At 37.0% G+C, this 22,396-nt stretch overlaps 3 protein-coding genes across 3 annotated transcripts; 2 read left to right on the forward strand and 1 right to left on the reverse strand.

Annotated features, from left to right (window-relative positions):
• The first annotated feature begins 1,565 nt into the window (after positions 1-1,565).
• Positions 1,566-21,304, forward strand: LOC124643968 (phosphate carrier protein, mitochondrial-like). The gene is made up of 9 exons (XM_047183102.1): positions 1,566-1,714; positions 4,452-4,563; positions 11,452-11,551; positions 16,494-16,663; positions 17,209-17,370; positions 18,512-18,691; positions 19,313-19,450; positions 19,993-20,124; positions 20,687-21,304. The coding sequence occupies exons 2-9, from the start codon at positions 4,456-4,458 to the stop codon at positions 20,777-20,779; spliced, it is 1,083 nt and encodes a 360-aa protein (XP_047039058.1). The 5' UTR covers positions 1,566-1,714; positions 4,452-4,455; the 3' UTR covers positions 20,780-21,304.
• On the forward strand, positions 4,572-7,456 carry LOC124643967 (putative nuclease HARBI1). The gene is made up of 2 exons (XM_047183101.1): positions 4,572-6,449; positions 6,555-7,456. The coding sequence occupies exons 1-2, from the start codon at positions 6,229-6,231 to the stop codon at positions 7,417-7,419; spliced, it is 1,086 nt and encodes a 361-aa protein (XP_047039057.1). The 5' UTR covers positions 4,572-6,228; the 3' UTR covers positions 7,420-7,456.
• Positions 7,683-9,534, reverse strand: LOC124643970. The gene is made up of 5 exons (XM_047183103.1): positions 8,785-9,534; positions 8,525-8,638; positions 8,234-8,296; positions 8,091-8,156; positions 7,683-8,011 (listed from the first exon to the last, which is right to left on the reverse strand). Exons 1-5 carry the CDS (start codon positions 9,179-9,181, stop codon positions 7,689-7,691), a joined length of 963 nt encoding a protein of 320 aa, XP_047039059.1. The 5' UTR covers positions 9,182-9,534; the 3' UTR covers positions 7,683-7,688.
• Positions 21,305-22,396: the final 1,092 nt, after the last annotated feature.

Genomic DNA, 22,396 nt, shown 5'->3' on the forward strand with positions numbered 1-22,396 from the left:
GATATTTACAAGTATCACAGCAAGATTGTTTGTAAGGGTCAAACGCTGGCTTTGGCACAAGTTTGCCTTGCGTGAAAAGTTCTTTTCTACAAGAATCACAACATGACTCCGTGGGAGGAGCTGGCTTTGGTGTCATAAAAGCGGACGGTTTACAGCAGTCTGGAATGAGATCGCTGAGCTGGAAATTGCGGCCCTGTATGCTAAATCTTCTTCCAGTCGGCGGGAAGTCTTCTTCGCATACATCACAATCAGCTGGACCGAAGCTAAATCTTCCATCGTTCGCGAAAAAGTCTTGTGGGTATCCTTCACGCTCACTAATGGTAACTCTTCTTTCGTTCGGACATAAGTCTTGTTGGTATCCCTGACGACTATGTCGAGAGATGCTTACCCTTCTATCGTTTGAAGAAAAGTCTGGTTGGTATCTGTGACGACTACCTCGACCTATGCTACACGATCTATCGTTTGAAGGAAACTCAAGTGGGTATCCTTGACGACCACTTCGGTCGATGCTACACGTTCTGTCGTTTGAAGAAAAGTCTGGTTGGTATCCCTGACGCCCATCTCGACCTACGCCACACGATTTATCGTTCGAATTAAAGTCTTGTTGGTATCCTTGACGACTATTTCGACCTATGCTACACGTTCTGTCGTTCGAAGAAAAGTCTGGTGGATATCCTTGACGACTATCTCGACCAATGCTTAGCCTTCTATCGCTCGAATTAAAGTCTTGTTGGTATCCATCACTACCATCTCGAGCGATGCTACTAATCAACTCTTGCTTATGTCCTCCGCATTCTGAAGCACATGATCCTCGTTCATAAAGTGGTTCTGGTACATTCCGTGACGGTGGTAAATCAAGTTGACCGCATTCGCGATGCAGCGAGCAGCAGATGCCTGGGGCGCAGTCTTCTTGACCGCAGAGGCACGAATTTGAGTCAGCAGGGCTTGGCACTCCTGAATTTTGGAAGCAAAGTATCCCAGCCTGATCCAAATCTTTGATTGCGACTGATTTTAAAAGCTGTCGGGATTTTTTCATGCACACTGGTGGAGATTGAGTTCTCTTATGGTCAGGCATGGGAGTATGAATGGCTGATGTGTAAAAGTTAAATCATTCTGATCATGCCGCCGCATTTGTAAAATTACAGTGTTCTCATATCAATTCGTAGCATTTTGTGAGATATTTTTGGTTTATTGATGTTTTGTTTGATTAACAGTGACAGATTTTGTCACAGAATATTTGTCATTGTAGCACACAGATCGACCGAACGATCAGTGCAGTTGACCAAAAACCCATTATGACCTCATTTCATTATATTATTACAGTGAATGATAAGATTGCGCCTTATACAAAATGTCCATTTAGGTAAAATAAATAATAAAAAAAAAACGAATTTCCCGCTACCAATCACCGGATTCACCTTGGTGAATTTGACTAAACTAACCAACTACTTTAAACCCACTTGGTTCATAAAAGGCCAAAACCTTTTAAGAAATGCAAACGAATTCTCTGTATAAATATAAAAAACAGAGGTGTGTATGCCGCTTAAGTAATTTGACGTATATGCAAGTGTTGCCATCTTAAAAATACCCACGTGATTATGTAACATCCGTTATGGCGCTGGCATTGTCACTACTGTTTCCTTTAGCACTGTGCGTCAGGCGCGGTGCGGTGTGTTCACGGTGTGTTGAGTAGTTTCGATCGGATTTAAAACATGTAAGTAAAGAATACGTTTGTTTTATTACTCTTAGCTCGACATCTAACGCTTCTTCTTTCATAATTTCTGTAATAGAAGGCTATGAAATGACGCACTGGAGAATATCGCATCGGTGTTTCCCTTACGTAACGTTAATGAAATTATGTTTGCACGTGACCTTGCCCCATTTATTATTTTGATATATCTAATTTTTTTAACGAAATTATAGAAAAAATCAACGGTGTATGAAATCGTGGTATTAATATTGAGTGCTAATTTATCGAATCTCGTAGGCTGAACTGACATTCCCCGGTCTAAAGCAGTATTGATTAGGGAAAAAAAGTTCGCGAATCTATGCCTACGTAGTAATTTTGGCGCTAGATTTTTTCAGCTGAACCTTTATTTCGTTATTTATGTTAATTAAAATGTGTTGTTAATAGTTTTAATGGTAAAACAATAGAAAATCTAGTCTTCGTTACCTAACCTTATATCCTAAGACAGTGACATTGAATTTTGGTCGTTTCGTAATTTTTTCAGTATAAAGTGTTAAATTTTTAATTAGTCGGCTAATATTTAATTTACTTAACAGGATTTAAAAACATCATGTAGGTATACAGTTGTTCATGTAGGGTGAATTTTACAAAATAATATTTTATTTTTTTAATAAAAATACAATATAATTTGTAAATAATTATAAATACATGGTCATAAAAGTTATTTATGATGTCAATATAATTTACATGGGTTATTGATTAAAATTATCGGATAACCTTCTATTATAATTTTATAAAATCCTTTTCACATTTTGGTCAGTGGGTCATCCCAAGGCAGTTTTTTTTGTTGCTGTGGTCATATTTCTGATATAACGAATTGAATTTGTTGTTTGCCTATAATACCAAGATTTACTATATTACTACTAGGTAAACAATAAAAAAAGGCATGTTAAGTCTAAAAATTTAAAAGAAGTTACCAATTAAATCTGCATATAATGCAAATTTTTCCTTAAACAATAGATAAGGTCAATACTCTGTAGTCTATGGAATATTGATTGACCCAGTTCATATCCAGCCAGCATTGGTTGTATAAGAGTTAAGCTACCATGAAGGTATTATAAAAGTATGTTTAGAACTATTTGCATGATAGTTCAAGGTACAGCCCTGTAACAAAAACAGCCACTATTCACTTTCACAGCTGCATAATATTGGCGCAAGAAACTGCATAGCAACATTGCAATTTCTTTTAGCAACTATGTGTACACTAATGTACATATAATTAAAGTAATTACTCTGCCAATCATCATCATCTGCCTGGATAGACTATGTTGGGGTCAGATTCCAGTCTAACTAGATGCAGCTGAGTACCAGTGTTTTACATGAAGCTACTGCCTATCTGAACTCTACAACCCAGTAACCCGGGCAACCAGATACCAGTTGTCACACTTTCTGGCTTCTGACTGGCAGACACAGGTGCGATGGGATGACAATCTAGACACACGGCAGTGTGTCCGCCAAGTTCGAGCAAAAAAGGCGACACACCGGCCGTGGGTTATATTACACGAACCATTTCGGGCCAAATTCGACCCCCCTGTAACTCAAAATCTATTTTATTTACGCATATCAAATTTCTAGTATCTGTTGAGACCCCCTCAGTTATCTAAAATACAAAATTTCATTAATATACCTATTGTAGGTCTTGAGATATTGACGTCAGAAAATCGCTATTTTTACTATACACTTATTCACTGATTCACTTATTCACTGATTCACTTATTCACTGACTCACTCATCAAAAACCTAGACCACTTCCAATGGTCGTATTGACTTGAAATTTGGCATGGAGGTAGGTCTTTATGTCAAGGTAAAGGAAAAAATCTGAAAATAGCCAAGTGTGAGTCGGTTTCAAAATAATGAAGGTGTTTTATACCCAGTGTAAATTTATACCCCTAAGGAACTAAAACGAACTAAATTTATCTATATTTATATAATATATCTTCGAATGGTACAAAGGTTTGTATTTAGTCAAAGTAAAGTAAAAATCTGAAAACGGCCAAGTGTGAATCACTTTCGAAAATAACGAATGTGTAACTTTGATCCACGAACATAATATATGATAACATGTCATGTCAGTCAGTTGGTAAATCTAGTCATAGTTAATCTAGTTCATTTCTTTGTAAGAAACATAGTGCATATTAAAAAATCTAAAAGATAGTATAAATGAGACATTTCTTTAACTAACTTCATCATAAGAAAAAAATAAAATAAACAACCTTACAAAAATAAATGAAATCCCACCCAAAACAAAAATGTGAAAGACTGCCAAGTTCGATAATATGGGAATGCTTCGCCTATAAAAGAAGTGAGATCTGAATAAGTACCAAGTTCCATACACATACCTCAGTTAAAAATAGTTACTTTTTAATGATGATTACTTGGCAAGTTTTAATAGAAAATTAAATACTTGATTCATTGCGTTTAGTAGGTTTATAACAAGGTGTATGAAAACTTGCCAAGTAACATCATTAAAAAGTAACTATTTTTAACTGAGGTATGTGTATGGAACTTGGTACTTATTCAGATCTCACTTCTTTTATAGGCGAAGCATTCCCATATTATCGAACTTGGCAGTCTTTCACATTTTTGTTTTGGGTGGGATCCAACACCACTGGAGAGAGATCAGGCGCAGGACCGGCATTTACGTGCTCTTTGATGCATTAACTTCTTCATGATAGCTTAATAAACTGTTTTTCTTTTGTTTCAGAATAATGTTCTCGTCCCTGGTAGATATGGCCCGGAATTCGCCATTCCGCGGCCCCCTGACGCCCGCCCAGTGTCAAGCTACTGAACTCACACCCGCCATTGAATCACCCAGAGTAAGTAATACCAACTTGAATATCTTGACAACCTAAGACCTAAATAATGTATAGGATTTTCTGACATAACATTTCCAAGGTGGTGCCTATATTATTCGTCCTGTTAACGTCCTGTTGTCATATCGGGCGACAGCATTGTCAAGTCCGGCGCCTGCATCATCATGTCTAGGGACCGCCTTGGCGCTAGGTTTCGTCCGTCAGTTCGTCCGAAAACAGTTTTGTGACAAATCTTTCCTGTTTCATCCGGTTAAAAGAATCATTTTACATATTGATAGCAACATTTTACACTTAGTGTAAGATTTGTAGAGTCAAAGCAGTTGTTTAGTTCATAGGCAAAATTAACTTAGTAACATCAAAACATTACAACATTAGACGCCGACTTCTAGGCCGATGCACCTAAAAATAGTTTTTTTTTTGCTTTTTAGTGTTTTGGGAAGTCGGTTTAATTTTTTTGTAAAAAAGTTTTTTATTTAAAGCTTTTCAGTGATACGAATAGTTGTCACTATCCATACAAGTGAGAAGTTCTCATCAATACAAAGAATATAAGTCCAAATACGAGGTATTTTACATATTCAGTTGTGATTCAAGTGCACTATAATAAACTTGTTAGTTGAAGTGCAATCAATACATATTATAGCTGAATCATGATTATAACGCAGGCTTTATCAGAATTTCCTGGATAATAGTAATTTTTAATGACGTACCTATTTAAAGTTAATAACCAACTTCAGAGCTGCAAAGTTACTTGCTTAGAATATAATTTATCAGAAAAATCGCCCAATGATGAGAACTCATGCCAGAGGGGGAGTGGCCGTCTCGTACGCGTCGTGTTGACGACGAGTTGACGTCGTCTTGTCGTGGCAACACGGCAACGTGGCCGGCGCGGGCGATGCGGCTGCAGTTGCCCGATGACCATAGATTATGAGAGCTGAGGGCGTATTTGAAATTGGAATAGAATTTTAAATATTCAAAAATTGGAAGTATGTAAAGCTAAAAATGTGTATAGGAAACTATCAGATAGAACACCAAAGGCATACTAAAAAAAACATACTATCCCTCCTTTTTTTAAATCTGTAAAAAGTATAGTTTTTCATATCAAAGAGAGCGTTGAATTTGGACGTCACAAAAAAATCGGGAACTCAACCTGAGTCACCCATAATTGCCTACTTACAATTGACAATTGGCAAAATTTGAGCAAACTGGATTTATCTGGACATTATGATTGCACACCAGTTCTGTTAATCAAAGTCTAGCCCAAAATAGAAATAAATGCTTTTTACCTCATAAGACTACTGAGCCATTTTGGTTATATAAGTACCTGAATCTATCTCCGCTTCTAGAATAAAATAAAACAGAGTTCTGACGAATACTATGCCGAAAACTGCATCAAAAAGCCACACTTGACATAGGGCCGATTTTTCAATGGTCAGATAAAGGGAAAGATAAGGTTTATTCCACAGTTAGCGAGAATCTCAATTTTTCAATTGACAGATAGGCCCTAACGGTCAGGTAAACTCTCTATCCAGCCGATAAATTTATCTGGCCCTTTACGGGCCAGGTAGCGCGCTAACGGTCAGATAACTCAGATATTTTGTCATTTCTGCAATCACGCGCGTTCGTTTTTGTAGGTTATACTTGTGTTCTTGCTTCCTAAATTATAAAATAATGGATATTTTTGATTCTATCGACGACGAAACAATCGAGGAAGATGATATAGTGCTAAATTATTTAGAGTCAGAGAGAAGAGAAAGAGTTATTAGAGAGAGACCTGATAATATGTCTCTATGGGATGATAAGAAATTTCATAGGAGATTTCGTCTCGAAAAAAGTACTGTGCAATTTTTATTAACCCTCATTGAAAGTAAAATCGCCAACGTAACAAACAGGTAAGAATTATTTTCTATATAAATAATAAAAACGAGATTTTTGTATATTGACTACGATCTAGGTAACATTGAAAGATACCTATATATTATTTTTTTATTTTTCAGAAACAATTCTGTTCCAGCTTTACAACAATTACTTCTGACTTTGCGGTTCTATGCGTGTGGTAGTTTCTACATTACGATAGGTGATTTTGCTGGAATACACAACTCAACTGCGAGCAAAATTATAAGAAAAGTTACTGAAGCAATTGCCTCTCTTCGCCAGGAATTTGTTACATTGCCAGCTAACAGAGAAGAAATATTATTAGTACAGGAAGGATTTTTTAATATTGCCCGATTTCCGAGGGTTATAGCGGCATTGGATTGTACTCACATCAAGATAATTTCACCAGGTGGCAATACTGCAGAAGACTACAGAAATCGAAAAGGTTTCTTCTCATTGAATGTGCAAGCTATGTGTACTAGCGACTTAAAATTTGAAGATATAGTAACACGATGGCCAGGTTCAACACATGACAGTTTGATATTCTCAAACTCTGCAGCAAAGTTTCAGTTTGATACTAATAGATTTCAGAATGGACTGGTCCTAGGTGACAGTGGTTATTTCTTAAATCATTATTTACTAACTCCGTTAAGTGATCCTCGAACAGAAGCCGAAAGACTATATAATGAGTCTCATATTCGTACTCGAAATGTAATTGAGAGATGTTTCGGGGTTTGGAAAAGGAGATTTCCTGTGTTAAGTATAGGAATGCGGTGCCGAATCCCTCTCGCTCAAGACATTATTGTAGCAACAGCAATTTTACATAATCTTGCAAGAATTAGAAATGAAAGCGAACCACCTGTGGATCCTGAAGTCCACATACCACAACAACCACAATTTGAAACTCTCATTGCTGACCAGCCAGGACACCAACACAATAGTACAAGGGACTCTATGTTAGAATATTTTGAAAGTCTAATCAACTAGTAATGATATATTAATAAACACAATTTTATAACTACAATGTGTTCTTTTTATTATACCTCCACTTTACAGTAATCATATTGTTATAATCAAATAATTTGTGGTGAGGTATTCACTGCTTTTGAATAGGATTATTAGAATTTAACAGTCTGGGTTTGTAGTGATAAAAAATTAATTTATTGGAACTAAACACACACATTACAATAAAAAATGGTCAAAGACTAAAGAGATCCTTGTTTTGTTGAATAGGTAAATGAAAAAAAAAAAACATTTTATAAATCTTTATTTATTATTTCTAAAGGACTTGTTCCATAATTTACACCAGTACGGAGCTTACTTAATAGTACTTCATGCATTTCCTGCTTCCTTCTTTCATCATTATGCAGGTTCTGCATTTTTAATAAGTGTGCCTGTTTGACAAACTCATGCTCTTTTATGGCAATTTCCTTCTGGAGCTTCACTAGCTCTAAGCGAGATTCAGTTAAATGGTCCAGTTTTGCAGTCACTCCAACTTTAGTAATTTTTTGATTACTTTTCAAGTATGGACTAATCTTAGTTTTTAAAGCCTTTGGCTTCCATGAAGACCACTTATTCTCTGAAAATAATGATAAGTTTTAATTAATGTTATTTTATACAATGTAAATAAATGAACTGGAAAATTGATAAAGACATACCTTTTTCAGTTTGATCCACTTCCATATCCTGTATCTCTATAGATTGAAAGTCATCAAAGGCCTTGTCTGAAAACAAATTAATTTACTATTATATTTAATTACACTATTATACTATGTACTTTTTTTTCAATAAATTAAAATACCATTTCCAATTTCACTGTTAACTTTCTCCTTTAAATCCTGTTGCGGGCAAAACTCTTCTTGATCTAAAACAAAAAAATATATTCAGGTCCTTGTTTTTCATTTTACATTAAATAAATATATATAGGTTGAACATTCTGTAAAAAAATCAGTGGCCATCATGTGATCATAAATCTATCAAGGATATGAGTAAAAATCAAACATTTATTCTTTTCCATTCTGCAGCCAGAGATTAATTACAGCACATGTTTAGTTATTTTCTAAAGTTATTTATTATTAATTAGATATTTTACCTAAAGTACACGGAATATCGTCATCACATGGTACAATTACTAAATTATTTTCTAATGATTGCAGTGGCAACGATAGCGGGTCAACTTTAGCAGTCTCTTCCAGTTCTAAAGGTTCTGAAAAAAAAAAACAACAATACACAAACTGCTTAGAAAGATGCTAAAGATAAATGTAGTGCGTTATTACTTTTGTTTTCATAAACACTATATCAATTCCCATGGTAACATCAACAAAAAATATTTTAAAATATTTGACTTCATACCTGGAATTTTGTCGCTGTCATTTCGAGCATCCAGCCCATTGATATTCGAACATATCGCGATAACCCTCTCCTGTATATCTGTAACCTCTGGGGCTGAAGAGGGCCCGCCACCAGTTTTGTACAGCTCTTGCCGATGTTTGGCCAATGTTTTTTTGGTTTCCTTTTTTATGCCTTCATATTTAAGCTTCAGGCTCTTGGTACTCCTCGCTGTAAATCCCGTAGCCGCATTAAATAATGAACTGATTTTTATCCACGCTGCTTCCTTTTCTTTATTGGTTACGGCGTCTGTCTGCTTATTTTCAATTATAGTACGGTGTTTTGCCACCAATTCAGTCAATAATCTTATTTCGCTTTTGTTAAAATTCGTGGAACGTTCACGTTTTACGATATTTTCCATGATTACACACAACACACAAACAGCAAACAATAAATTCGAACGGAAAATAAATATTAACACGAAGACGAGTCGTCAAAGTTTAAGGTTATGTTATGATTCCCTCTAAAATGTGACAACCGCTGTCATTAAGTTGAAAATTGTTTGTCTCTTTCTTAGATCTGTAAATGTTCATAAGCGCGTCTCGCTCACACAGATGTAGTGTGAAGCTAGTCACAAAAAAAGGTCAGGTAGTAAACTGACTGGTAACTATGCTTTGAAAAATTGAAACTCTTTATTGGTTCGTTAAAGAATCAGATAAAGTTATTGATCAGTTAGCTACTTGACGTTTTATCTGGCTCTTGAAAAATCAGCCCATAGTCGCATATAAAACATGTGCGTGGGTCCAAAACAGGTCAAACTCCGAACCTCTTTCTTTGAAAGTCGGTTAAAAATCATAATCAAGTTTACCTACTGACATAATCATTGATACTTAATACTCTCTAATTGAATGGAGTAATCAATCACACACACAAAGTTAACACGTGCTAAACAGAAATTGAGTCGTGGCCAGAAATGACCTTGAAGAGGTCAACGCCGCCTTTAAAATCATCACCGTGGATGGTGATTGTGGAAAAAATGTTTTAATTTCAAAGTATAAATACTTCTAAAGAAATGGACAGAGGTTTTGTGTTTCTATGTCAGAGAAATTTATCGAATGAGTAACATAGGCTATATATTGTCCCAGTAAGGACAGTAGTTCCCACGGGACACGGGTGAAACCGTGGATTTCACCTTATCTGCCGAGCCTTTTTCCCAACTATGTTGAGGTCGGCTTCCAGTCTAACCGGATTCAGCTGAGTACCAGTGCTTTACAAGAAGCGACTGCCTATCTGACCTCCTCAACCCAGTTACCCGGGCAACCCAATACCCCTTGGTTAGACTTGACAGACTTACTGGCTTTCGACTTTCTGACGACTTTCTGACTACCCGTAACGACTGCCAAGGATGTTCAATGACAGAACTGGCTGGGTGATAGAATATGAATCTTTATTTACAGAGATACGGTATTACAGGTATTTGGTTAGGATACATTATGTACTGCATATGTCATCACTCAATAGGTACTCAAATTGATGGATAGGTACTATTCTTATCGATAAAATTATGTTAAACTAGGTTCCGTCTGCGGTTTCGTCCGTACTTTCAGTGCTAGATTAAAAGGTAGTCTATAGACTTCTTCGATAAATGGCCTATGTAACACTGAAAAAAATGGACGAGTAGTTCCTGAAAATAGTCAAACTCTTCAGCTTTATATCATTAGTATGGATATCTTTTAACTGTATAATTTTATCGATGTCAATACCGTCGTCTTAGAATGAAAACCTCGGAAATGCATTTTTTCTCAATATTTTTTTATTGCATTTCTTGGAAGATAATCGTAAAAAATATGGAATACTAATCCTTATCCTGAAAAATGCATTTTTTCTCAATATTTTTTTATTGCATTTCTTGGAAGATAATCGTAAAAAATATCGAATACCAATCATTATCCTGAAAAGTTATCTCTTGCACTTACGAGGTTTTCACTCTAAGGCGTCGATACCTACTTAGCTACAAAATTTTCTTATCAATATCGAATGCGTTTACCGATGACGACTGGCGTCATCTTTACGAAAATAACTGACGAAATACAAAATCACTTCGAGGCCATTCAAGGCCTTGGAACTGCGGGATTTTTCGTGCGAGTTACCGCGGCCCTGGTACATAAAGGGCTCTACAAGGAACATGGTGGGGCTGACTACCAAAATAAGACCCACATTGTATAAATGGGGTTGCGGTATATTTCCACATTTCATGCAAAGATATAGTGGTAGGTTCCGGCATTTCGATTCCTTTGGAAGATGGCACGGTGGTTTAAACAGTATCTGTTTCTTTTTTACGGTGGAAAATCATCAAATTACCTTTTTCCGTTGTGGGAGCAGCGGGAGTCCGTAGAGTGTCAGACTGTCCCAAACCAACCTATGTTCCTTTTGGAGCCCTTTGTGTACCAGGGCCGCGGTAACTCATTCGAAACCAGCAGCCCCGGCTACTCGTCTATCTATGTAGCTAAAAGTATCATCACGAAGCCTAAAGTCTTCCTCAATAATGGGCCATCTAAACATCGTATTCAACTGAACAACAAACATTCATCGGATTTATAATATCAGTTTAGATTTTCTGTAGGACCGACAGTAACTATCAGAGATAGAGAGTGACTATAAACTGATCCATATTTCCTGGTTGTTCCTCAGAGCGGTATGGCGGCCGCGGCTGTGGTCGAAGGTGACTCCTGCGAGTTCGCGTCCCCCAAATACTTCGCCCTGTGCGGTCTTGGTGGTGTCCTGTCTTGCGGTAAGTTATACTTCATAATAAATAAATAATCAACAAGCTTGTCGCTTTGAGTATGGGCAAATTCCTCCAAGATTGAGGGAGGCAGAATAATGTTCTCGTCCCTGGTAGATATGGCCCGGAATTCGCCATTCCGCGGCCCCCTGACGCCCGCCCAGTGTCAAGCTACTGAACTCACACCCGCCATTGAATCACCCAGAGTAAGTAATACCAACTTGAATATCTTGACAACCTAAGACCTAAATAATGTATAGGATTTTCTGACATAACATTTCCAAGGTGGTGCCTATATTATTAATTGCACTTATATTCATTATTAATTATATATTAATAATTAATATAAGTGCCCGCGATCTCAAATCTAGCGTCCTGTTGTCATATCGGGCGACAGCATTGTCAAGTCCGGCAAGATTGAGGGAGGCAGAAGTCCAGAGTCTAGCAGTGGACGTTTTTTGGCTTCGATGACGGACAATCACCCTCGTACTACTAAGAGGATTGAATAAAACTTATCCTAATGGCATATGGATTTTCAGCTGTCCTAGTCTAGTCGACTTTTGATTTGCCAAGCCATCAATAGACAACTAATAAAGGGATGAGGGGGGGAACGGTATATTTTTAACGATTTTCCTCCTCTATCCAATAAAATTATTGTTTTATATATTTTTGAGGTCAGTTGATTGCTCAGCAAGGCAACTGTAATTGGAAGTAAGGGTTAATTTTGTTTCACGGATATTGTAAATGTTGTATTAGATAGATATACTTTATTGGAAACTTACATTTTTGATCTTAGAAATAATTAAAGTAGGTGACATAATGGGATGTTTTATCCCTAAGAGCGAGCTCCGGAAATCTTTCATTAAATATTTAAAACGCTTAAACAATTGATTACACGTGGCCACGCCTTACGTTTCTTCGGGGAGAATGCATCAATGTCACGCAACAGCCTTGCCTTCAAAGTGTCACGGTGTCATTAGCGCTGACTATAATTAACTGTCGACTATGTGTACAATACTTGTTACGTGTACACTACCGTCGTATTGCGCTATGAGAGTGAAGGAATAGTGAGTGCACCTGTGTCCAAGCAAATGTGCGTGCACTACAATATGTCCTGCGCAGCTGATCTTATACGAAGAGCCGCTGTGGCCGATAATAATCGGATAGGAGGACATCATCATCATCAGCCTTTTTATCGTCCCACTGCTGAGCTGCGGCCTCTTCTCACACAGAGAAGGATTGAGCGTTAATCACAACCCTCGCTCATTGCTGGTTGATGATTTCAGACTTTTTTATAGTCCAGGTTTCCCCGAGATGTTTTCCTTCACCTTTTAAATCAGCCATTGGTGTCTAAGATATACTTAGAAAGTACACACCAATTTGGAAAAGTTGCATCGGTACTTGCCTGACCTGGAATCGAATTTAAACTTTTTAAAACGTTTTATTTGTTTGTATCTTTAAATAGAAAACATCTATCATGCGTACTGTATGTGGCAGGGAGCCAGGGGTCACTAGTCTATGTATAATGGCGTGTACATACATCTGTAATGTTTAAAGTATAATTTTGACTATCATAATTGGTTTAGGCATTTCCCAGCTGTGCATAGCGGTCCAATTTTCTTTGTTGCCTAAGAAAATACATAGTAATGTTTTTTCTATTTGATATATGTACACCCACAATTTAATTATGGGATTATATCATGTCCCAGAAATAGACCAAATAATAGATTTTCTGGCTTCTGTGTGAGAAAACTTAGAATAGCCTAATCTACAGATAAACCACTCAGCTATAGAACCTAATCCTATTTTTATATATGACAAAGGCCTATAATAGTATAAATATTTACCTACATTATAACCTCTTTGCCCAACCCATAGATAAAGTAGAGCGTCGATAACAGCTGATTATTTATAATCTGTGCTTGACATTATCCGCGCCAAAACGTCTTCAATCACGGGCAAGGCTGGCTTTAGATAAATGCACGTTTGTGTATGATAATCATATTATTATTATCTTATTTTAGAATTTGATAGTCTGGAAATTTGAAACAATTGTATTTTTACTTCTGAAAGTACTTAAACTTGGTAGAAATCGATTTTAATCTATTCCTTTTTAAGAATTTTGCCAAATCGGATGAATCGTCTTTCTCTATATATATAAAGATGAATTGCTGTTCGTTAGTCTCGCTAAAACTCGAGAACGGCTGGGCCGATTGAGCTGATTTTGGTTTTAAAATGTTTGTCGTAGTCCAGGGTAGGTCTAAACGGTGAGCAAATAAGGAAAAAAAAATTGCGAGTAAGATTCCCGGGGCGGGAGTGATTAGACAAAAACCAACTTACGGAATGCCGCAGAACCACAAAAGTAAAGTAATAGGACAGCATAATTCACCTTAGTAAAGTATACCAATAAAGAAATTTCAATGCAACTGCTCACCATGTACCAGGGTAGCATAACTTATATGCGTATACCAATACCAAGTGTAGGTAGACGCTACTGCTCACCATGTACCAGAGCGGCAAAAAATACACCGGGCGCGGGTAATACCGCGGGGAACGGCTAGTTTATTGATATAAATGTTAAATAATTATATAATTTTAAAGGCTCCGAAACTACTGAACACATTTGAAGAATACTTTCACTGTTGAAAAGCTACACTCTTCCTGAGTAACATAGGCTATATTTTATCCCGGTACGGGCAGCAGTTCCCACGGGACGCGGGTGAAACAGCTAGCAATACATATTAGTAAAGATTTCTCTCTATAAAATGCCCCACTATGATACGGATTACATCATTTGACTATAAAATTATTACTGATACGCAGTTAGTAGACACGTTTATTTTATCTTGAGTGGCCAAAGTTCACACGTGAAGTCTGCATTGCTTTTATCTCTTCTAGACTAGATTTTACTTCATTAGGTTAATTTCCTTACTTTTACACCTATAAAACAAGGAGTTTCAGAGTTTTACTCTTTTTCTTAAGGCAAGATTCCACCAAAATTTTCGCATACAAAGGTGCAAGTTCGCGGACATTTTAGAAATGTTCGCTCGCAATATGTTACTGTTTTCTAGAACGAGTACACCAGAAGATACATTTGTGTGCGTGTGTGTGCCGCACGTCGAAAATCTGGCTTTTACATTTTAATTTTTTTATCTATGAAGAACCTAGTATGTACCTAAATAGTAGAGATATTTCCTTATCCAAAGATACTGTACTAGTAATAAGTATACATAGTTATTTACCGTATAAATAGAAAAGAAGTGTTAAACACTGATCTACTCGATAATGGTGTTAACTGCACTAAATAAAACCAGTTACTCAGCAAAACACCTTTTCAATAAAATAGCTTCACCAAATACGCTAATCGCTACAATATTAGTAACAAACATTTGCACCAACATTGGGCCAAGTCTCGTGATTGTATAACCGTGAATTCAGCGTTGGCCCAACGCCCAGTAATGTTGACGTGGTCTTACGTAGATTGGGACTGCGGAACTGAGTTTTAGTGGTCACATTCTTGATGCAACTAGTTATGAGGAAAGGGAAGGCTGAGAAATATGTATAGTTGGAGTCACGTAACTTTGCTATTCTGAAGTTAGCTATTTGACAAAATATAGCCTCTATGTTACTCGGGGATAGTCTAGCTTCCCAATGGAGAAAGAATGTTTTAAATCGTTTCAGTAGTTTTGTAGCCTTTACAAAAATAATATATCCTCTTTATTATATTAGACCTTACAAAGGTCGCCAGAAGACGCTGGATGCAGGTCGCTTCCAACAGGTATCTGTGGAGATCTAAAAGAGAGGCCTATGTTCAGCAGTCCTATGGCAGAGATGATGATGATGATGATTATATTAGTATCGATATATCAGGAACTACTACCTAACTACCTGACTATTCAAAAGTTTACAAGACTTATATGTAGAATATAAAACGATACTTAAAGAAACTTGAATATTCAGCCATCAATTCTTATACAAGTTAAAAAGTTATCAAAATCATGCATTGCATTCTGATATGCCTGTAGTAATCACCCAGAAAATGAAATTAATTGAGATAAAAACTTACTGATAAAATGTGTTATTTCGTAACGTACTGAAATGACATATTTTTTCACTGTTACGTAAGTTTTAAGTCCTAAGTTGATAGTGATTTATCGTCCATAGTGATTTATCGCAATCACGTGAAATTGGAAATTTTGGATTAAGAAGTAAAAGTTTGTATTTCGGTTTAATAAATCTTAATAACGTAATTCTAATCCGTTGCAGGAGGATGTTGATCATTATCCTCCTGCCCTAATCCCATATTATACTTCTCTATCAGACGTTATCTTACGAATTTGCTACGTAATCAAATTGAATTTCCTTCCGTCAAGGAGGTACCTCTTAAAACTATGTAGTGGGCTGCTTGTGTTCCAGGCCTCGCGTCTTAACTGACATTTCATGGGGCTAGCTAAGATGGGCATACATACATATGAACTAGAGGGGGCTTCTTTGTTATCAGTCCCCAGAACGAAATACAGTTCTCGTTAAATGACCTATCCTTGTCATCCTATTATCACTAATTCGATCTAATTCTCGTTGGTCTAGCTGTCGCAAGTGCGGCTACTGAGCGCGAGGTCTCTGGTTCGATTCCCGAGTCGGGCCGAAATTGCTTTGTGGGTTTTAGAAGACTCACAAAGCAGCCCGGAGCCTGGAAGTTGGTGATTGATACACCCGTGCATCGGAGAGTCAATGTCGGTCCTGCGCCTGATCTCTTTCCGGTCGTGTCGAATTGCCGTCCCATCGGGTTATGAGAGTGAAGGAATAGGGAGTGCACCTGTGTCTACGCAAATGCTCGTGCACTATAATATGTCCCGCGCAGTTGGCTAATCTCCTTAAATGAGAACAGCCGCCGTAGCCGATAATCGGCTAGGAGGACATCATCATCACTAATTATCCCTTCTGTCCCCAGGTATCACCCACACAGCGGTAGTACCCCTGGATCTGGTGAAGTGCCGTCTGCAAGTGGACCCCGACAAGTACAAGAATGTAGTCAACGGCTTCAAGGTGTCAGTCGCCGAGGAGGGCATGAGGGGTCTCGCTAAGGGATGGGCACCCACCTTCATTGGTTACTCGCTACAGGTAATAAAGAAAAACCAACAGATTATTATGTAAAAGAAAGATTAATTAGGTACTTACACCAATATATGCCTTTTTGTATCTTAAAATAAATTAAAATAGGTGTCATAATAGACATGATGGGAATTTTTTTATAATTTGCATAAGTATGTATACAATCTCTAGCTGGGTATCTGATACATTAATAGTCTCAAAAAAGCAGTTATAAATTTCATTCTGATTGGTTACATTTTAAGCCAGTTTATTAACTCTCAATGACATGGCAAGTTGAATCCAACAAAAGAAAATCTTCCAAGTAACTGTAAGATTAAATTAGTTAAATGCATAGATTTTATAAAAGACCATATCATCTAGATTTTAGTTAAACTATTAAACATGTAAAAAAATATATATATCTTAATCTATTTCTTAAACACCAATGATTAAACCAAATATCCAATTGTTCCTACTGAAAACAACTGAAGACATACATACTATGAGAACCTTACAACTTTACCCATCTTTTCCCTCTAAACCACACATATTTTACCCACTTACCTCTTTCCCAGGGTCTCTGCAAGTTCGGTCTATATGAAGTCTTCAAAGTGACCTACTCCGGTCTCCTGGACGAGGAAACTGCCTACACTTACCGTACTGGTGTGTACCTCGCTGCTTCAGCCACTGCTGAATTCTTTGCTGATATCGCCCTGTCACCCCTGGAGGCTGCTAAGGTAAGAATATATCATCTGCCTAGCCTTTGCCCAACTATGTTGGGGTCGGCTCCCAGTCTAACTGAATGCAACTGAGTAGTAGGGTTTGTACTAAGGTAAGAACATAGTGGTAACAATATTACACAAATTGATGACAATATGACTATAAATAAAAATAAGGACATTACTAGTTCATAGGAGTAATTTTAACCTTTTATAACAAAAACTAGCATCAGAAACAGAAAAATGAAAATTTCAATCTACACTAAATGGCATAAAATTAGAAACTGAATAGAACACTATTACAAATAGGTTAGATTTACTAACCTGTGATAAGAGCTGCAATAGCGCGGCCGCGCGATCCTGTATTACATTGCTTTATTGGAAAAAAAATATTCATATAACAAATTAAGGACCTCCTCCTTTTTGGGAAGTCTGTTTATTAATTTCCTATACCTAACCTACTGTATATATACAAATATATTTATATATGTTATGCAAAGTTTAATTTACTGTCGTATTGTCATCAACACTTTGTATTACAATTATTTATAAGTAGTAATTATCTGCCCGATGACGAAACACAAGCGCTAGAGGGAGGCCGGCGCACTAGCGTGTCGGTGACGTCACACGTCGCCCTGCGTTCACGCCGCGTGGACGTAGCGTGGCCGCAAGAGTGCCGGAGTTGCCCCGTGACTGGTAGATTATGAGATCTGAGGGCTTCAACAACAGTAGATTGTAACTCTAGTATTATGGATGTGTGGGTTAACATGAACGAACTACTGAATCGACTAATTACCGATTTTTTGTAGGAGACAATGGTGCAATGCACACGTCCTACAAAATTTCGGACAGAAAATCCTATTCAGGTAGTCGGAAAAAATTCGTCTCGATCTACCAAAGTCTGACTTGAGCCTTGAACTTCATGATTTATTTAGCATCGTTATCAACGGATGTAAAAAGCTAACAAGTTTATGTTTCTAAAATAACTAAAAAAAAAACAGTATATAATTGATTCAGTAGTTACAGAAATTAAGCTCACACAACTATACATACTACCTACACAATACTGTCACAAACATATAGTTATTTACTACAAAACTATACAAATACCCCAAAAAAGCACACCTGCTAATCTTCACTCTCTTTCATCCCTTCACAGGTGCGCATCCAAACCATGCCTGGTTTCGCGAGCACACTCCGCGAGGCGTGGCCTAAGATGGTACAGAATGAAGGCTACGGTACTCTGTACAAGGGCCTGGCTCCGCTGTGGGGTCGTCAGATCCCGTATACCATGATGAAGTTCGCCTGCTTCGAGAAGACCGTGGAATTGTTGTATAAGGTACGTGGATTGTGTATTTTTGATGGTATTACCGACTAGGTTAGAAGCTTGGTGTTATATACTTAAATTATAAAGCTATTTAACACCAAAAATGTTGACTATTTAAAAAAAAAAAAATATTGCCACATCACTGCAAAAATTCATTAGATTTTTGGTAGCAGAAAGTTAATTTGTTCGCTTTAGCGGTTTTTTTAGTTTGATAACTGATATCAAATTGTTATTACCAATGGTACACTTATTTCACTCAATTTTCAGAAGTAATGAGACATCTAAAACATTTTATTATTTACCATCAAATTGTGTTTATCAGTCTTTATTTGTAAGTTAGTCTACGCCTTCATATTAACATAGAACAACATCGCGCACTTGGATAAAAAGTCGCCTACAGCTTTACTTGATGAAATAGCTCAAATTCAAACTCCTTCTATATATTTGCATATAATAATATTAATATTTATTTGCATGTTAAGGTTGTACAGTTCTTAGATACAGGTTTAGGTTCAGCTTAACGGCCTTTTGCAGGCGATTATTAGCTTTTCAAATCAGACCACTTCTGAGATAAGGATGTTCAAATAAACTTCAACTTCCATAATATTAAAATACCCATATTTTCCCCAACAGTTCGTAGTACCGAAGCCCCGTGAGCAGTGCTCGAAGGGCGAGCAGCTGGTGGTGACGTTCGCGGCCGGTTACATCGCCGGTGTGTTCTGCGCCATCGTCTCGCATCCCGCCGACACCGTCGTGTCCAAGCTTAACCAGGTATGTCAATAGTTTTATTACTCTAATTATTCAATAGAGGATTTCTATAACTAGTCTATCCGTTGATTTTCGTTTAGAGTTCGAATTTTGACGTTGGCTCCACATAACATAAACTCTGAACGGAAAATAACGGATAGGGGGGTTATGGAAATCTGTAGTAAATAAAATTTAATCTATAATTCCGACAAAAACGTAAAGTTACGGAAATATAGAACAATACAAAAAATGGTTAAAAGTTCTAGTACCCTGTAACTTTCACTTACGAAAACATTTAATTTTCGTAAATATTTTTTTGGTAAACAAGTGAACCCTGTGATTTTCACTTACGAACATTTAGTACACTTGTTTACAAACATTTTCTACCCAAAATGGACCATTTGACTGCCTCTAATCTAATCTCAAGCAATTCAAGATTGGTATATCTCAAAACCCTAACATGCTAATGCAGCTTCTTGTTCTTACTTCAACACACCGTTAAATTAATAATCAACAAGAATTAACACACATACCAGTATCACTAACAAATACTCCCCAACTTCCAGGACAAGACAGCGACAGTAGGCAGCATTGTCGGCAAGCTCGGCTGGGCGGGAGTCTGGAAGGGTCTCGGCCCCAGGATCATCATGATCGGTACCCTCACCGCGCTGCAGTGGTTCATCTATGACGCCGTCAAGGTAAGAATGTTCACGTAATAATATATATGAAGTTGTCGTGTCAATGTTAATGGCGGTTTGTGGCTAACTTCCGAGCTAAAGTAGAAAGGTTAGCTAGGACACTACCGACGCTCGGTGAAGCGTAAAAATGGTTTATGAGAAGTGAATTGTGGTGTTTTTGAGACGCTATTAACTTTGGTACGATCTAGAGAAAGTTGAGAAACAGAAATATCATGAAAAATATCTCTGATTTATAATTAGGCTCATGTTCACTGGCAACATAAACATTAGTTACCTTAAAACTACTTTCAACTCGATAACACAGCATATTTTTTTCTTAAAACAACTGTTTTTCTTTGAAAATTGAACGTAAAAATTCATACTTAAACACTCGCTTTAAGCAAACAGACGTTTATGTTGTCTATACACTTGGTCTTATAACTACTCAATGATTAAAAACAAATTTACCAATTGTTCCTACTGACAAGAACCGTGGAGACAAACCTTCAATGAGAACACACACACACGCATACTTATTCACTTCCCCACTCACATATACTCACAAAAATCCTTGTACTTACAGGTCTGGCTTCGCATGCCCCGCCCACCACCAGCGGAAATGCCCGAATCTATGCGCAAGAGGCTCGAAGCCGAAGAAGCCGCGAAATCAAAGTGAACTTAGTACGTTAATAGGTAGATTATTTGCGTCGCGCGTTAAAACCTGAAAGAAATGCTATTGGAACCGGATTTTAGAGAAAATATCTTCAAGAATGTGGTAGTTAAAATATATGGAGAATCAAAATGATTAGCGGAGATGTCGTAACGGAAAATCTTCTAAGAAATGTGGGTGTTCGGGGGACGAGGAACGTTACTGTCTCCTCCCTTGGTACTTACATTTTTTGCAAAACCAAAAATCGTTGACATAACTGATAATTTTGACCTAGAAGGCGCCTGACCTACCAGCCTAATGGCCTCTCTGTCCTTCCTTTGTCCGTGTTTCAATAGCTTTCTCATTACCACTATGTATAATTTTCAAATGATATTGACTTGATATTAAACGTCGCGCGATGCCTTGTTCCAAGTACCGCCACACAGTATAATGTAGTACATTGTGATTATTACCATGTTACAGTATATTATATAAGTAAATGATCATGTTAAATTATTTTTTTGGAAATAAAAAAATATTATTTTTATTTTATTTTTTTTTCTTTCATTTTTTTTTTGTATGTTCTATTCTATTTATTTGTTGTAAGACGCAAGTATTGAATAAAGTGATAGATACATGTTTTGTTTTAATGCAAACTCTGTATCTAGATTATTTTTCTTCTTTCCTCCCAAAGGATATTTTTGAGAAAATATTTATAACTTGCAATTTCCCGCTCCAGTAAGTCTGACACCAGTCTGACGAAGGGGTATTAGGTTGCCAGGGTAACTGGGTTGAGGGGGTCAGATAGGGCAGTCACTCCTTGTAAAGCACTGGTACCCAGCTACATCCAGTGAGACTGGAAGCCGACCTCAACATAGTTGGAAAAAGGCTCTGAGGATGAGGATGAATTTATATTAGACATTGAAATAAAACCACTGTTACTGATTTTATTGCGGTATTGTAATTTTATTTCTATATAAGTTACTTATTTTTACATCACCTATCTACCAATAGAAAGCGCCGTCAAAATCGGTCAAGCTGTCTCAGAGATTAGTGTCGGAAACAAATGGATATATATCTCATATACTGCTGCAACTCGCGCCGCTCACGCGGGCGCTGCGCACGCTCAACACGGTGGCTAGACAAATTGATCTTTTTTCCTGCTCACTGACTGAATTCACAAGGGCTACTTTATGTGTATTATGTGACTATGATTAGTTTTAAGATATGATTATATTTTGATTAGTATTTTTTTTTTTTTTTTTTTTTAGAATGTTAGTTAGTTGTTGTTTAGAATGTTTAATTTGTCTACGCTATTGCATTAGGATAAGTTCCTGTAATAATAGTCGTAAGTTGATAATAATAAATAAATAAATAAATAAATAAAATTCCTTCTCTATGCGAAGAGGCTAGCCACCACGTGGAAAGCAAAGGACTGACTGAATGAATGTATGCCGGAATGAAGAGAGAGAATTAATGCCGGAATATATCAATTCGTTTTCCTAGTAAGTATTATAAACTTTCACAATAATTTAGGAGTGGCATGCATAAATGCTGGTGATTCACTTTTCGGTACCTAGTTTAAGGCATCGATGCTTGTATAATTATGTGCGATTCGACGTTAGGTCAGCTAAATTCTTCCGT

The sequence above is a fragment of the Helicoverpa zea genome, chromosome 29, assembly GCF_022581195.2.
Source record: "Helicoverpa zea isolate HzStark_Cry1AcR chromosome 29, ilHelZeax1.1, whole genome shotgun sequence".
NCBI classification, from domain to species: Eukaryota; Metazoa; Arthropoda; class Insecta; order Lepidoptera; family Noctuidae; genus Helicoverpa; species Helicoverpa zea.

Bases quoted from the DNA above. Each gene is read 5' to 3' on its own strand.
- LOC124643968 (XM_047183102.1), top strand. From the start codon at position 4,456: ATGTTCTCGTCCCTGGTAGATATGGCCCGGAATTCGCCATTCCGCGGC. The intron at 11,552-16,493 runs GTAAGTTATACT...TTCTGTCCCCAG, and splicing joins TGGTGGTGTCCTGTCTTGCG to GTATCACCCACACAGCGGTA. The intron at 20,125-20,686 runs GTAAGAATGTTC...TTGTACTTACAG, and splicing joins TCATCTATGACGCCGTCAAG to GTCTGGCTTCGCATGCCCCG.
- LOC124643967 (XM_047183101.1), top strand. From the start codon at position 6,229: ATGGATATTTTTGATTCTATCGACGACGAAACAATCGAGGAAGATGAT. The intron at 6,450-6,554 runs GTAAGAATTATT...TTTATTTTTCAG, and splicing joins ATCGCCAACGTAACAAACAG to AAACAATTCTGTTCCAGCTT.
- LOC124643970 (XM_047183103.1), bottom strand. From the start codon at position 9,181: ATGGAAAATATCGTAAAACGTGAACGTTCCACGAATTTTAACAAAAGC. The intron at 8,639-8,784 runs GTATGAAGTCAA...TTTTTTTTTCAG, and splicing joins TGACAGCGACAAAATTCCAG to AACCTTTAGAACTGGAAGAG. The intron at 8,012-8,090 runs GTATGTCTTTAT...CATTATTTTCAG, and splicing joins AGTGGATCAAACTGAAAAAG to AGAATAAGTGGTCTTCATGG.